The 17500-nt window shown below is 47.4% G+C and overlaps 1 protein-coding gene across 3 annotated transcripts in view; it reads right to left on the bottom strand.

Annotated features, from left to right (window-relative positions):
• Window positions 1-17500, bottom strand: part of LOC135115353 (fibroin heavy chain-like) — a 90765-nt gene that overhangs the window by 3227 nt on the left and 70038 nt on the right. For all 3 annotated transcript variants that reach the window (XM_064032028.1, XM_064032030.1, XM_064032029.1), the window contains 9 exons: window positions 14215-14387; window positions 13757-13829; window positions 12990-13327; window positions 12063-12168; window positions 11189-11347; window positions 10320-10442; window positions 8172-8300; window positions 7922-8064; window positions 1-7716 (listed from right to left, as the gene is read on the bottom strand). The exon at window positions 1-7716 is cut by the window's left edge and continues 3227 nt beyond it. In XM_064032028.1, the coding sequence (XP_063888098.1) occupies window positions 1-7716; window positions 7922-8064; window positions 8172-8300; window positions 10320-10442; window positions 11189-11347; window positions 12063-12168; window positions 12990-13327; window positions 13757-13829; window positions 14215-14387 (8960 nt within the window). The remainder of the gene's footprint in view (window positions 7717-7921; window positions 8065-8171; window positions 8301-10319; window positions 10443-11188; window positions 11348-12062; window positions 12169-12989; window positions 13328-13756; window positions 13830-14214; window positions 14388-17500) is intronic.

Raw genomic sequence — 17500 nt, 5'->3', positions numbered from 1 at the left:
CCATAGCCTCCCGATCCACCACTGCTCCCTTGGCCTCCTGATCCACCACTGCTCCCTTGGCCTCCTGATCCACCAATGCTGAAATGACTTGATCCACCACTTCCACCGAATCCTGATCCACCGCTGCTGCCTCGTCCTTCTGATCCACCACTGCCGCCTCGTCCTCCTGATCCACCGCTTCCACCTCTTCCTCCTGATCCACCACTGCTGAAGTAACTTGATCCACCACTTCCACCGAATCCTGATCCACCGCTGCTGCCTCGTCCTTCTGATCCACCACTGCCGCCTCGTCCTCCTGATCCACCGCTTCCACCTCTTCCTCCTGATCCACCACTGCTGAAGTGACTTGATCCACCACTTCCACCGAATCCTGATCCACCGCTGCTGCCTCGTCCTTCTGATCCACCACTGCCGCCTCGTTCTCCTGATCCACCGCTTCCACCTCTTCCTCCTGATCCACCAATGCTGAAGTGACTTGATGCACCACTTCCAGCGAATCCTGATCCACCGCTGCTGCCTCGTCCTTCTGATCCACCACTGCCGCCTCGTCCTCCTGATCCACCGCTTCCACCTCTTCCTCCTGATCCACCACTGCTGAAGTGACTTGATCCACCACTTCCACGGAATCCTGATCCACCACTGCTACCGCGACCGCCTGGTCCACCACTTCCACCATAGCCTCCTGATCCACCACTACTGCCTTGGTCCCCTGATCCACCAATGCTGAAGTGGCTTGATCCACCACTTCCAGCAAATCCTGATCCACCGCTTCCACCTTGTCCTCCAGATCCACCGCTTCCACCTCGTCCTCCTGATCCACCACCACGGCCGTGTTCTGAGGATTCGCTGCTGCCACTGTGGTCTCCTGATACACCAATGCTAAAGTGACTTGATCCACTACTTCCACTGTATCCTGATCCACCACTGCCGAATTGACTTGATCCACTACCTCCACCGAATCCTGATCCACCACTGCCTCCTCGTCCTGATCCAGCACTGCCTCCTCGTCCTAATCCACCACTGCTGCTGTGGGTTTCTGATCCACCAATACTGAAGTGACTTGATCCTCCACTTTCCCTGTATCCTGATCCACCACTGCCGCTGCCGCTGTGTTCTGCCGATTCACTGCTGTCGCCATGGCCTCCCGATGCACCAAAACTGAAGCTGCTTGAGCCACTGCTTCCACTGCTTCCACCTCGTGATCCTGATCCGCCACTTCCACCTATGCCGAAGTGACTTAATCCACCACTTCCACTTCCTGTTGATCCACCGCTGCTACTCTGACTTCCTGATCCACCAAAGCTGAAGTGGCTTGATCCATCACCTCCACTGCTTCCACTTCGTGATCCTGATCCACCACTGCTCAGATGGCTTGATCCACCGCTTCCACTACTACCTCTGTATTCAAATGATTCACTGCTGCCGCTGTGATCTGATCCACCAAAGCTGAAGTGACTTGATCCACCGCTGCTGCTCTGACTTCCTGATCCACCAGAGCTGAAGTGACTTGATCCACCGCTGCTGCTCTGACTTCCTGATCCACCAGAGCTGAAGTGGCTTGATCCGCTGCTTCCACTGTGTCCTGTCGATCCTCGTCCTCCCAATCCGCCACTTCCTCCTCGTGTTCCTGATCCACCACTACTACCATGGGCTCCTGATCCACCAATATTGAAGTGACTTGATCCACTACTTCCACTACTACCTCTGTATTCAAATGATTCACTGCTACCACTGCGATCTGACCCACCAAAGCTGAAGTGACTTGATCCACCGCTGCTGCTCTGACTTCCTGATCCACCAGAGCTGAAGTGGCTTGATCCACTGCTTCCACTGTGTCCTGATGATCCTCGTCCTCCTGATCCGCCACCGCTGCCATGGCCTCCAGATCCACCAATACTGAAGTGACTTGATCCACCACTTCCACTGTATCCCGATCCACCACTGCTGCCGCTACCTCCCGATCCACCTCTGCTGCTGTGTTCTGCTGACTCACTGCTGTCGCTGTGCCCTGATCCACCAAAGCTGAAGTGGCTTGATCCACTGCTGCTGCTCTGACTTCCTGATCCACCAGCGCTGAAGTGGCTTGATCCGCTGCTTCCACTGTATCCTGATGATCCACCACTTCCATCTCGTCCTCCTGATCCACCTCTAGCGCTGTCTTTTGCTGATTCACTGGTTCCACTGTGGGCTCCTGATCCACTGATGCTGAAGTGACTTCCTAATGATCCACTATCACCTCGTCCTCCTGATCCTCCAATTCCTTGTCTTCCTCCTGATCCACCACTGCTGCTCTGACTTGCTGATCCACCAATGCTAAAGTGGCTTGACCCACCACTGCTGGTGTATGCTGAGCCACTACTTCCACCTCGTCCTCCTGATCCGCCACTGCCTCTGCCGCTGTGTTCTGCTGATTCGCTGCTTCCACTATCGGCTCCTGATCCACCGAAGCTAAAGTGACTTGATCCACCGCTTCCACTGTATCCAGGTGACCCACTACTTCCAACTCGTCCTCCTGATCCGCCACTTCCACCTCGTCCACCTGATCCGCCACTGCTGCCGCGTCCTGATCCTCCCAAGCTGAAGTGACTTGATGCACCACTTCCACTTCCTGCTGATCCACCGCTGCTGCTCTGACTTCCTGATCCACCAAAGGTGAAGTGGCTTGATCCATCACTTCCACTGCTTCCACTTCGTGATCCTGATCCACCACTGCTCAGATGGCTTGATCCACCTCTTCCACCACTACCTCTGTACTCAAATGATTCACTGCTGCCGCTGTGATCTGATCCACCAAAGCTAAAGTGACTTGATCCACCGCTGCTGCTCGGACTTCCTGATCCACCAGACCTGAAGTGGCTTGATCCGCCGCTTCCACTGTGTCCTGACGATCCACCACGTCTACCGCTACTACCTCGTCCTCCTGATCCGCCACTTCCTCCATGTGTTCCTGATCCACCAGTGCTGCCATGGCCTCGTGATCCACCAATACTGAAGTGACTTGATACACCACTTCCACTGTATCCTGATCCACCACTGCTGCCGCGACCTCCCGATCCACCTCTAGTGCTGTGTTCTGCTGATTCACTGCTGCTGCTTTGCCCTGATCCACCAAAGCTGAAGTGGCTTGATCCACCGGTGCCGCTCTGACTTCCTGATCCACCAGCGCTGGAGTGGCTTGATCCGCTGCTGCCACTGTATCCTGATGATCCACCACTGCTGCCGCGACCTCCTGATCCACCAGTACTGCCGCGACCTCCTGATCCACCAGTGCTGCCATGGCCTCCAGATCCACCAATGCTGAAGTGAGTTGATCCACCACTTCCACTGTGTGATGATCCACCACTGCTGCCGCGACCTCCTGATCCACCAGTACTGCCGCGACCTCCTGATCCACCAGTGCTGCCATGGCCTCCAGATCCACCAATGCTGAAGTGAGTTGATCCACCACTTCCACTGTGTAATGATCCACCACTGCTGCCGCGACCTCCTGATCCACCGGTACTGCCGCCACCTCCTGATCCACCAGTGCTGTCATGGCCTCTAGATCCACCAATGCTAAAGCGAGGCGATCCACCACTTCCACTGTATCCATCACTGCTGCCGCGACCTCCTGATCCACCTCTGCTGCTGTGTTCTGTGGATTCACTGCTGCCGCTGTGCTCTGATCCACCAAAGCTGAAGTGGCTTGATCCACCACTTCCACCTCGTCCTACTGATACGCTGCTTCCACCTTGTGTTCTTGATCCACCAATGCTGAAGTGACTTGATCCACCACTTCCGCTGTATCCTGATCCTCCTCCTCCTCCGGATCCACCAATTCCACCTCTTCCTCTTGATCCGCTAGTACTGCTGTGGCTGCTTGATCCATCAAAGCTGAAGTGACTTGATCCACTGCTTCCACTCTGTCCTGCTGATCCACCAATGTTGACGTGACCTAAATCTCCACTTCCGCTGTGTCTTGACCCTGAACTTCCACCTCGTCCTGATCCACTACTTCCATCTCGACCTCCTGATCCACTGCTGCTGCTGTGGCCTGCTGATCCACCAATGCTGAAGTGACTTGATCCACTACTTCCACTGTATCCTGATCCACCACTTCCGCCTCGTCCTCCTGATCCACCACTACCACTACCGCTGAGGATACCTGAACCACCAGTGCTAAAGTGACTCGATCCACTACTTCCACTGTATCCTGATCCACCACTTCCACCTCTTCCTCCTGATCTGCCACTTTCTCCTCGTCCTCCTGATCCAAAGGTGCCATGTTCTGTGGATTCACTGCTCCCACTGTGTCCTGATCCACCAAAACTGAAGTGACTTGATCCACTGCTTCCACTGTATCCTGATGATCCACCACTTCCACCACGTCTTCCTGACCCTCCACTGCCACCTCGTCCACCCGATCCACCACTTCCTACTCCTGCTCCTGATCCGCCACTGCTGCCATGGCCTCCTGATCCACCAAAGCTGAAGTGACTTGATCCACTGCTTCCACTGTGTCCTAATGATCCAGCACTGCCACCTCGTCCTCCTGATCCACCTCTGCTGCTGTGTTCTGCTGATTCACTGCTTCCGCTGTGACCTCCTGATCCACCAAAGCTGAAGTGGCTTGATCCACCACTTCCGCTGCCTCCTGACCCATCACTGCTGCCCCGACCTCCTGATCCACCACTGCTGCCATGGTCTCCAGATCCACCAATGCTGAAGTGACTTGATCCGCTGCTTCCACTGTATCCTGAAACAGCACTTCCACTTCGGCTTCCTGATCCACTACTGCCACCTCGTCCTCCTGATCCACCACTGCCACCTCGTCCTGATCCACCTCTGCCGCTGTGTTCTGCTGATTCACTGCTGCCGCTGTGATCTGATCCACCAAAGCTGAAGTGGCTTGACCCACTACTTCCACTGTATCCTGATCCACCACTTCCGGCTTGACCTCCTGATCCACCACTGCCGCCATGGCTTCCTGACCCACCAAAGCTGAAGTGGCTTGATGCATCACTTGATCCATCTCTTCCACTGTATCCTGATCCACCACTGCCACCGCGACCTGCTAATCCACCACTGCCGCCACGACTGCCTGATCCACCACTGCCTCCACGGCCACCGGATCCACCGATGCTGAAGTGGCTTGATCCACCACTTCCACCTAATCCTGATCCACCACTGCCACCTCGGCCTTCTGATCCACCACTAGCTCTGTGTTCTGCTGATTCACTGCTACCACTCTGGCCTCCTGATCCACCAAAGCTGAAATGACTTGATCCACCACTTCCTCTGTATCCAGCAGATCCCCCGCTGCCACTGTGGCCTCCTGATCCACCAATGCTGAAGCTACTTGATCCACCACTTCCTGACCCGCCACTTCCTCCGCGGCCTCCAGATCCGCCAGCTCCAGCAGTGAACTGTGATGAACCACCAGAGTGGCCTGAACTACTCTTCAATCTGTATTCTTCGCTGCTCTCCTGTGAACCACTTGATAATGAGCCGAAGGGGTTGAAGGCCTTATCTGCCGACGGGGGTTGGTAGGAGTACCCTGTGATCTGGCCTTGAGAAGAGGAAGAAGAAGAGCCGCTAGACTGGCTGCTTCCCGGCAGTGTGAAGAGCTTACTTGGTTCCTGGTAGGAGTAGCCGCCCTCAGAGCTCGAGGAGTGAGGAATCTGGGCAGGACGGGGAGTGGGCCTTCTCTTTCCAGTTTCGTAAGTTGGTTGTGTTGCTGGACGTGATGTGGGCCTAGGTGCGCGATAACCAGGTGTCGGGGTGGGTCTTGCTGGGGTAAATCCAGGCTGTTTTGTTGGCAAGAGGAATGGGTTTGCTGGGGTCTGGTAGGGGTATCCGGATGAGGATCCACCTCCCACTTCATTAGTTACTGGTTGTGGGCTAGGCGCGGTGACTCGTCTTGTGGATGATGGGCGAGCTGAGGTGAATGGTTTGCTGGGTGGTGAGTAGCTGTAGCCTCCCTCCCTAGACTCCTCACTGCTGGAGCCTTGACCATACCCGGTTTCAACCGTGTTCTGATCAGGCCTGGAGTGTGGTGTGACAGACGATGAAGATTGGCTTGGCTCAGGATAGGAATATCCCGTTGATGGTCGGGGTGTTAGGGGTTTGTAGGGAGCAGGTGTTGGGTAGACACGCGGTGAGGAGGTGACAGAGGAGGGCCTGGAAACGGTGAAGTGGCCGCCAGGAGTGAGAGAGGTGCTCGGAGGGGAGTATGAGTATCCAGAGGGCGTGGTCTTTGTGTCCTCTTCTGACGATGAGGATGAAGATGATCCATCACTTCCAGGGAACGTTTGGAAGGGAGTAGAGGGTGTGGGATAAGTGTACCCAGTGGTGGGTGCAGGGGTATTTGTGTAGGAAGTGGAGGGTTGGCGACTAGAAGGTCTTTGGCTGGAGGGCCTTCTACTGGATGGGCGGCGACTTGATGGCCGACGACTGGATGGGCGGCGACTGGAAGGAGTAGGTTGGAGGGGAGTAGAGGGCTCAGTGTAGGAATAGCCTCCTGTTGACGGTGCAGGAATGGGCCTCCTTGAGGTTGAGGGTCGACCGCGGGAAGAAGTCACGGATTTTTTGCCGCTCTGGGATGACCTGGAGGGTTGGTTGCTGGGATGGGAGGGGGAGTATTCTTCTGAGGAGGCTTCGTGGGAGGTGCTAGGTCGCCTGCGAGATCCAAATGGCCGTCCACGAGATGTTGCACGTGAGGGTTGACCCGGGCGTGGGTAGTCATAACCCTCAGTGGCAGTCACAGGAGTGGGCAGTGGAGCGGTGGATGGAGCGCTGTAAGAATATCCAGGTGATGTTCCATGTGTCCTAATCACATTGCGGTCAGATGCAGATTCTTCCGAAGATCCTCCTTGATGTTTTCCAGAGGAGGAATCTTGTCTGTGAGAGTTCCTGTCCCTCGAGAATGAGGAACCTGAAGGAAGAGCCGAGCCGAAAGCCACTGCTGCTACGCCTCCGCCAGGTACTTTGCCTGCGAAGCCACCCTGGGATTTCTCACCAGAAAGCTCGATACTTTCTTTGTAGGCCTTGTAGGAGAGACGTTCATTGCTTAGGTTTGGAGAGATAATAAGACCTTTTTCATGGCTATAAACACCCTTGCCTCCTATGGCCAGCTCCACTGACTGACTACCACTACAGTCAGTGCAGCCTCCTTTGGTCTTTGTTTCGCTCTGGATACTCTGAGCAGCCACCTTCTTTGTTGGTATATTCTTTGCAAATGGACGTCGTCCAGCCACGTCGCTGACACTGACAGGTGCCGCTCCAGGGGTAAGATCTAGGTAACCAATGCCATTCTTGCCACAGCTACTCACTAGCCACGGCCAGTTGCACATGTAATTGGCTTCGTCATAGGCAAGACCGAAGGGACAGCGGAACTCATACTGCATGTATGTGTTGTTGCCGAAGTGGTCGAGACAGGCAAAGAACCACCGGCAGTTTTCGGGATCGGTGAAATAACCTTCACCTGGACATATGAACTTTTGTTTTGGCACTGGGAAAATTTCGGATGAGCCATCGCAGGGGGTCGCGGCCGAGGGCCAAGCGCACACCTCCCAGCGGTCGTCGAACACCAAGCCTTTTGGACACGAGTACTCAAACACAGTAAAGTCGTCCACATATTGGTTGAACTTGGCACATCGATAGAAGTTTGAGCAATCTTCGGGGTCGCGATAGAAGCCCTGGCGAGAACACTGGTAGCGAGTCGCCGCCGCTGACTCCCTGTGGACACCCACACAAAAAAAGATCAATGGAGGAGGAAGAGGAAGACAAAAGTTCAGTATTAATGATTAGAAATTTCAACTTCGAATAACTGTAACATGATATCTACGTCATTGAATTATGTCTAGAAAATACCGTCTTAAGAAAAAAGCTCTTCCGTTTTCTTTGCAAAGAACCCTAATGGTAATATTTATCTTCTGCTCACCTTATTGCCTTGATGTCACCTGACCTGTCCACTACCCTCACTATTCTGAAGGGGGATGTACGCAGGTCAGAAGGCACGGAGGGGGATTGTGTGAGGTCCACCACCAGACTATTCAGCACCGCACGGCGAGGTGACCGGGCGAGCTGAGGTAGAAGCAATGAAGAGCTGTAACATTACTCACACTCTCTTAAACCAGCACGTTTATCCACTACTAACAGTCTATGTGTACATCCATCCATTTTTCACCCACCTCAGTGAACGTGGTGTAGACAGTGGAGAGAAGTGGGTACCGTCCATATCCACACGTGCCCTCATGATCCGCCTGATCCACACCTCGCAGTGCCACACCCGCCAGACCTCGTAGCAAAACGTACTTGCTCTGTCACGGTGGGAAGAAACGAGGGGCAATGCCTTGGGAACTAGGAACTGGGGTACTAGTAACTTAGAACTGGAAACTAGGAACTGCGCACTAGACAAATGGGAATGAGAGGTGAAGACTCGGAATTGGGAATTGGTTGGAGTGCATGTCTGTCTATGGGCTATGAATTTGATGGAAGTCTATCTCAGAAATTGGGAGTTGGGAAATGGGGATTGTAGTGTCGACCGGGAACTGGAAACTGAGACTATCTTGAAAATTTGGGACCAGATATTGGAAGCTGAGAATTTACTTTGCTGAACATAATCCTCTGAAATGGCTGCCTTGGAAACCGAGAACTGGGGCTTAAGGCTAGAGAATGTAGAATAAGGAGTGAACTGAACTAAAGACAAGTGGCTAGAGACTGAATTAGGAATTATTTAGAACCAAAGATTTGGGTTGAAAATATTCCTTTTGACAAAATCTTGAAAATTATATTAGATTTTTCTACCTTACTAAGTTATTTTCATTACCTTTCGTAAATTCAGTGTCGCCCAGTTCATGCAGCAAGTAAATGGCAAAACTCTGAAGTGTCAAACTACCAATGAGGGAACTATTAAGTAAACTGAACAGACAGAACATGGAACAAAAAATAAACTTATGTACTGTACAAATATAAGTAAAAAATTGTAAGCTACAACACAACAGGCGTAAAAGAGTAAGGATTTGACATATGTAGATGGTCAGTTTAGTTAATTTGTCACTTGTCTGTCATAATAAAAGCAAGCGAATGGAAGGAATGTAAAGATATAGATACATAACAATAAGTGAAGCTCAGTTAAAGAATAAGTAATACCTTTCTAATGAGTAAAGAAGACAGACTGAAATATTCATAAGATTTTGCATATTTGATAGCTTACCGTGAGTTCCGGAAAAAAAAAGAAAAGAAAAAGCTATAACTCCATTAGTAAGAGCTACAGCAGCAAAGGAAAGGCTGAAAGCACGAAGTCACATGGTCAGTATTTCCTTCAGTTAATATTCTTCCCCCAAAAAATTAACTCGGGTCGCCAAGTAAGGAAACAAGACTTAATTGATCAAGAAGCAATTAAAACTTTGACGTTCTAAAAGAGGAACGAAGGAAAAATGCAACACAGAAGCCCCTCCAAGAAAGCCCAACATTCCAGCAAAGAAAAAGGAAGAATATTACAGAAATAATAATAACCACAGTATAGAAAACGAGGCGCAGTGGAGAAAAATAGAAAACGATGAACTGAACTAAATAAAACAATGATGCAAATTACTATTAACCACACAAATGAAAAGGCAGCGGGCGAAGGAAAAAAGTGAAAGGTTATGAAAATATGATACAACAATAATTAATCACCACATAAAAACGAGGAACAAGAGAAGAAGGAAAAAAGAATATATATAATTATACTAAGACGCAAATTGTAGCAGTGCGTGGCAGGAAACAAACAAGGGTGAGTGAGATTAGTTTCTTTTCATCCCAGGTGGAGTCAAAGGTGTTGGCTAATTAATCTGGCGTGCGTGTGCCCACCTGTCGGTCTTCCTTGGGCGTGGCGGCAGGTCAGGTGTGTGTCTGGCGGCAGTGGTGTGTCCTTCGTCTGCCTCCGTCTGTCCTGTTTACTGTCTTTACCTGTGTCCTCTCACCTGTCAAGTTACCTGTAGCATTGGTGGATACAGTGCAGCTACTGGGAAGTCGTAATTATAGACAGGTATATTAGACCTTCTCTTAAGTTAGGCTATACATCTTATAAATGGTAGTTATTAGAGTTTTACTTTACATACTTTCTTTTTTTACCTTTTTTCTAGCTCAAGGTGAATGTATGTAGGTAAATGACTAGTAATTATGGAGTTCGTTTTCTTTTTTTTTCTTTCTCATAACTACTGATTTGTGATTTATGTTTATAGCTTTTTTTTTTAACAGTCAAGGGTCAGGTTTTCACACACACACACACACACACACACACACACACACACACACACACACACACACACACACACACACACACACACACATACCTTAACCTTGACGCTGCTGGGGTCGTCGAAGGCCATCCAGGTCTGATTAGAGAAAGCGTAGGGCGCCGTTAGATCCTGGTCCCTCTCCACCGTCCAGTTGCCTCGCGCCATGGCCTCGCACGCCTGGTGGGGAGCACGACGAAGGCGGTGACGAAGGGTGGTTTTGTTATTAGGGATTGGCGGGGATTTCAAGTAGTAGTGGATCTAAAATTTGCTTGTAATTTGATTTTACAGTACTGTGGTTGGTTTCACTGTCTTGTTAAATATCACTTGATCTTTTATGTTTGATTTCACTGCGCTCAATATTATACAAGTGGTTTCTAGGAGCCACGAACTTTGAGGTCATTTGTAGGTTTGATTCTATTATATTGTGTTTGAATTTACCACGTTATGTTTGACTCCACTACACTCGTTATTATCATTACAATTACTGGGCAAAGGTTAAACTGGGAAAGACTGTAGGGGTATCTATGGCTAATACCTCTGCTTCTTGCCTTAGTGTCCCTAGTAACTCTCCCTTTACTGTGGCCGCATGGAAAAGCTACACGTCAAAATGCAGGAAGTGAAAAATCTATACTCGTTTTCCCGTGTGAAAATTTTAGTTTCATCGTGTTTTTTATTATTATTGTTATGTTATTTATTAATTCATTGGTTTGTTTATTTATTCATTTTATTTATTTATTTATTTTTATTTTTATTTATTATTTATCATTTTTTTGCGGCCCCTGTATCATTATTAGACGCGTGTAGTGACCAGTGCGAGGCGTGTGGAGTGTATTGATAAGGATGATAAACCTGATCTGAAAAAAAAAAAAAAATCGTGTATACACTTGGTTTGCAGATATGGCTGTGGGAACTCTTTACTGTACCTGGGGGTAGGACATGGACGTGGGCGCGTCGGTGGCCGGAGAGCGGGGCGTGGTGAGGGTGGCGTTCTCCAGGGTGAAGGATAGAACAGTCTCGGGCACACTCAGCACAAGTTTCTCCAGAGGCACGCCAAGACCCGCGGCTAAGTCCACCAGGGAGTCCTGCAGGCGCACACACACACACACACACACACACACACACACACACACACACACACACACACACACACACACACACACACACACACACACACACACACGCACAGAGAGAAGAGAGAGAGAGAGAGAGAGAGAGAGAGAGAGAGAGAGAGAGAGAGAGAGAGAGAGAGAGAGAGAGAGAGAGAGAGAGAGAGAGAGAGAGAGAGTTGACATTTTAGTCGTATTAGATGATAATGATAATAATAACAATAGACAAAAGTAGATTTTACCTTATACAAGTTCATCAATCTCATCTTTTTTTTTCACCTACAGTTTGCTCCTTTCCTTTGTTATTATTATTATTTTTTTATATCTTTTTTTATTTGAAGTTCTTATTAATACTGATAAAAAAAACTTAGAAAATACTCTTATAAGTTAATATCGAAACTTGTACAAAAGAATTAGCGACTAGTTAGGAAGAGGAATACAACGACTGCACATGGAGTGATGGGATGATGGGAAGAGAATACAGCAACTGCGTAGAGACTGGGATTGGATGATGATGGGCAGTGATGGGCAATGATGAGAGAATAACGGGTAATGATGGGCAGTGATGGGTAATGATAATGGGGAGAGCTGGGGCAATGGGAAGACAGAGGAATACTACAGTGGCTTATGGGCAGTGATAGGATGGTAATGGGCGGTAATAATGGACAGTGATAGGGCGTTGGGCACTCACAGCGTTCTGCAGGTCCGCCAGGCCCATGAGCCTTCCCGGGTGATAGGTCATGCTGGGGTCCTCGATGGTCAGGTTGTGCGTGGGCAGCGAGAAGAAGTCCACCACCCTGAGGAGAGGAGTGTGTTGAAGTGACCGTGTTGCTGTGGTGGTAGTGGAGCTGGTGTTGTTGTGTTGCTGTGGTGTTAATGGAGCCGGTACGTGTTATTGTCTGGGTTGGGTGCCAGTGTTAGTATCATTATCTTGTATGTCAGTGTTCCCTTTAGGTATTTTTGTCCGTGTTGGGTGGCAGTGCTAGTACCAGTGTCTCCTATTACAGTGTCCCCGTTAGTCTAATCCAGCGGTGTCATGCTCAGGGGACAATCATGCGGTTGGTTCTGGTCTCGAGGCTCATCAACGGTTTTGTAATTGCATCCTGGCCAGAGTGAAGTTTGCAGCTTATTTTGCTGGTCATCCTGGTTTATAATGCTTGTTAATCAAAAATAGCAATAAATGAGCGTTATTGTTTGCATTTTGATAAGACAAATAATTTTCATGTAAATATTAGTTAAATGTTGTTATGTTTCGCCTTAATAGTTTAGTAATTTCCTCAACAGTAACAATTGTATATTTTCTTCGGTTTTATATACAACTTCCCTCGTCTGTCAGGGCCAGGACGGTGCCTCCTAATGAAGGACTTTGATATGTCATTTGGGAGCCGTTACCCCCAGAGTGGATGCCCTTCCTACCCTCAGACCGTGATCAGGATTCGAACCCGTGCGCCTGAGAACCACTCCGCCCTCGGTCCCACTGTACCACTGTATACAGTTGAAAAATTACTTGTCGCCTCGCGGGCCACTGAAGACTAACCCAACGGCAATGAATCTGACACCCATAGTCTAGTCAGATGGGGAGGAGCCTTCGCCTTTACTATCCCCAAAAAGTACTCACTTCGCCAGTTCCTTGAGGTCGTATCCCTTCACTATGTACTCTGGGTTGGGCGCCACGGCCAGGATCAGCAGTTTTCCTTCGTCCTCTTCCTCTTCTTCATCAGTTCCACCGTGGGTTACTTGCTTCAGTAGTCTCTTCCTTACTACGCCTCGCCTCCTTCCTCCTCCTCCTCTTCGCTGGCCCCTCCTGCCGAAAGTCCAGCCCGCGGACCTCTGAGTGGGTGCCTCCGTGGTGGTGGTGGTGGTGGTGATGGAGGAGGTGGAGTTGGGCACGGAGACAGTGGTGGTGATGGTGGTGGGTGCGTCAGTGCTGGTCGTTGTCGTGGTCGTTAAGTAATCCTGAAATAATGGAAGAATTGTTAGAGGGACTATTCATTTAAGTGAGTTTTTTTTTCCATTTTTGTCACAATTTTGACCAGTCTCCTTTTGACTCCTTCCTTCTCCCCACTGAAAAAAAAAAAGTTCCATTCATTTGTGTATCTGTCAGCACTCCACACCTGAACAAAGGAAACACCATACAAAGGTTAGAGCTAAGATAAGAAAAACAAAGAAAACGTGAAATAAGAGAGAGAAAATAGAAAGAAAGAAGGAAAAAAATACCCCATGTGACTTTGACTCTCTTACTTTCTACCCCCCCCCCCACTTTTCTTTGCTAATCCGTCACCCCTCCTTGGTGCCTGACCCTTCCTTTGCTATATATTCCTCCTCTGTGTCCCCTTGTTCCCTGTCCTTCCCCTGCTCTCTGATCTCCGTTGTGCCCCGCCTCACCTCATCCTCCAGGGGCTGCACCGTCACCGCGTACTCTGAGCCAGATTCAAGGGCGTCGTAGTCTTTGCCCAGGCTGTGTGGAGAGAGACAGATTAGTTATAAAGGTGAATTAATCAAGGTGTGAGTCTTCTTCCTCCTCCTCTTCTTCTCCCTCCTCTTCCTCTTTCTCCAGCTCTTCCTTCTCTTTCTTCTTTTTCGTCTTCCTCTATTTAATCCCACTCGTAATCCTCCTCCTCCTTCTGGTGGGTTTTTATTCTGTCTCTCTCTCTCTCTCTCTCTCTCTCTCTCTCTCTCTCTCTCTCTCTCTCTCTCTCTCTCTCTCTCTCTCTCTCTCTCTCTCTCTCTCTCTCTCACACTTATTTTTACCATCCTCTTCTCCATAATCCTAATTGCAATTTTCCTTTTCCTCTTGAATTTCCTCCTCCTCCTCCTCCTCCTCCTCCCCCCCTCGTACGTACCTTCCATTATCCTCCAGGAGCGGGACAAGAGTGGTCGTTCCCTCATCTTCGTAGAGCGTAGTTGTCTCCGTCGTAGCCTCCGTCGCCGCCTCCGTCGTTACCGCCAGATCCTCCTCCGGCGCTGCTCGCTTGGTCACGTTATGCACCTTCTGGTCCAGCACGAGCCTGAGAACCTGTGGGAGGGGAAGGTGTGTGTTACTGGTGGCAGCAACTTGCGTTTCTTTAGCTTCATTTGTTATTGTTTCACTTCTGGGGACTGTTTGACTGCTTTCACTGCTATTTGACGCGTCCTTCATTGATTACTAACCACTCTGAGACGTCTTTTCTCGTCCTACAGCCACCTGCAAACGTTGTACTGCCTAGGAATTGCATTAATCTATTCTCTCTTTTTTTTTTTTATCGCTATTTTATTTTATTTTATTTATTTATTCATTTGTTATTATTATTATTATTATTTTTAGCTTTATTGTTTTTGTGGATGCTTATAAATATTCCATGCAATCCTTCCAGTGCCGTAAGTTGTTGTAGATCACAGTGAAAAGATCAAAAGTTTCTCGGTATCAGTGTTGGTATGATCTGTTTCTCTATTTTGTTTGTTGTTGTTGTTGTTATTATTGTTGTTTTTAGGAGAGAGACTAATAACCAGCCTCTTTTCTTCTTTCTTTATTTTTATTTATTTATTTATTTTTGTTCTTGGTTTCTTTCCCTTGTGCATAAAAAGTTGTTTACTCTCTACTATGGAAGGCTATGTATGACTAACTATTACTACTACCACTGTCACTACCCCTGTCACTACTACCACTGTCACTACTACCTCTGTCACTACCCCTGTCACTACTACCACTGTCACTACTACCTCTGTCACTACCCCTGTCACTACTACCACTATATATTTTTTTTTCGTCTACATTTTCTTCATATTTTATCGCCTTCCTCGACACAGCTGCCGTTTATAACTCAACACCCACACCCGCTCATAACCTCGCGCAAGAATACTTCCTTTCCATCCACGCGGCGTTACCTTACACACCTGATATTGTAGTGGGAGAAGTAAGCAAAAGAACGGTATTATGTTTCCACTTGTTTTCACACCTCATTCTTTTTTTTTTTTTTGTCTTGTATTTATTTGTTTATTTATATACTTTTATATGAGAGGTTCTGGCTTAGGGCAACAAAAAGTGGTACAGAAGAAAGGCTAGATAATATTGAAGTGACTTTAGTGTTTTCATCTAAGGGCTCTGTTAAGTTAGCTTAGGTTTAGGTTAGTTAGGTCAGGTCAGGTCAAGCTAGGTTAGGTTAGGTTAGGTCAAGTTACGATAGGTTAGGTTAAGATTAATGCAGTTCTTTAATTTCCGATCTGATTTCTTCCTAACCTAACGCGACCCAACCTGACTTAACCAAACCAAATCAAACCTAACCTAACCTAACCTAACCTAACCTAGCCAAACTAATCCTAACCTAACCTAACCTAACCTAGCCAAACTAATCCTAACCTAACCTAACCTAACCTAACCAAATCAAACCTAACCTAACCTAACCTAACCTAGCCAAACTAATCCTAATCTAACCTAACCTAACCTAACCTAACCTAACCTAACCTAACCAAATCAAACCTAACCTAACCTAACCTAACCTAACCTAACCTAACCAAATCAAACCTAACCTAACCTAACCTAACCTAGCCAAACTAATCCTAACCTAACCTAACCTAACCTAACCTAACCAAATCAAACCTAACCTAACCTAACCTAACCTAACCTAACCTAACCTAACCAAATCAAACCTAACCTAACCTAACCTAACCTAACCTAACCAAATCAAACCTAACCTAACCTAACCTAACCTAGCCAAACTAATCCTAACCTAACCTAACCTAACCTAACCTAACCAAATCAAACCTAACCTAACCTAACCTAACCTAACCTAACCCAACCTGACTTAACCAAACCAAATCAAACCTAACCTAACCTAACCTAACCTAACCTAACCAAACCAAATCAAACCTAACCTAACCTAACCTAACCAAATCAAACCTAACCTAACCTAACCTAACCTAACCCAACCTGACTTAACCAAACCAAATCAAACCTAACCTAACCTAACCTAACCTAACCTAACCTAACCTAGCCAAACTAATCCTAACCTAACCTAACCAGATAAAACCTAACCTAACCAAACTTAACCTAACCTAACCTATGGAATCTCAGGTGGATGTGTGAGTGGTCTCCTTGAAGTATGTACACGGGAGCTTCTCTTTTCTCCTTTTCTCACCTTTTTCTCAACCTTGACTTCTTCCTTACTCTTTTTTTCCTTCCCTTGTTTCCTAACTCTTAGAAATCCAGCGTTGCACTTATAAATAGACTTTATATGGGCAAGAGAATGTTTTTTTTTTTTTTCCTCTTTCCATGACATTTAAATATATAACACTTGATCCTTTTCTTTTTTCTTTTTTTTTTTCTGTCTGTTTCTCAACTTGTAGAAATTAAGATTATAATTTTTTTTTCCCTCTTTCCGTGACATTTGAATATAATATTTGATCCCTTTTTCCCTTCCTTGTTTCCTTCCTGTTTGTTTTTCCTTCTCCCTGTTTCCTGACGTGTAGAAATCAGTGTTGAGTAAATGAGTTATTATTTATACTGTTAATTTTTCCCCCCCTTTTTTCGTGCCATTTTAATCTTGCATCTTAATCTCTGAGTTTTTTTTTTTTTTCCCTTGTTTCCCTTTTTTTTTTTTTTTTTTTCCTCTCCTCTTTGTTCCCTAATTGAGAGAAACCAGTGTCGAATATATGAATGATGATTTGTATCCACTGTAATTCATTTCTCCCCATTTGAATCTCGTGTTTTTACCCTTCCTTTGTGTCCCGCCTTGGCCTTTTTACCTTTTTCATCCCTCTGTATTTCCTAACTTACATCGGTGAATACATAAATAACTTCTTGTATCAAATCTGCAGTATATTTTCTTTCTCCTTTTTCGTGACATTTAAAACCTTTCTTCCTTTTTTCTTTCTTCCTTTCGTACTTTCCTCTTTTTCTGTCTGTTTTCTAATCTAACCTAACTTTAACGTGACCTAACAGCTTAATATTAACCTAGCATAACATAATCTTGAAACCTAACCTACCTTAACCAAACTTAACCTGATATAAGCAAACCAAACCTAACCTTACCTTAAAATCTAACCAAATTTAACCTTACTTTACCTCACCTTGGGTTAACATAAAACCTTACATTATCTACCCTTAAAACCTAACCTAACTTTAAAACCGACCTTAAACCAACCTAACCTAAC

This window comes from Scylla paramamosain, chromosome 29 (assembly GCF_035594125.1).
Source record: "Scylla paramamosain isolate STU-SP2022 chromosome 29, ASM3559412v1, whole genome shotgun sequence".
NCBI classification, from domain to species: domain Eukaryota; kingdom Metazoa; phylum Arthropoda; class Malacostraca; order Decapoda; family Portunidae; genus Scylla; species Scylla paramamosain.
Note: the sequence above shows the minus strand (reverse complement) of the source record. Positions and strands in the feature narration are given on the sequence as shown.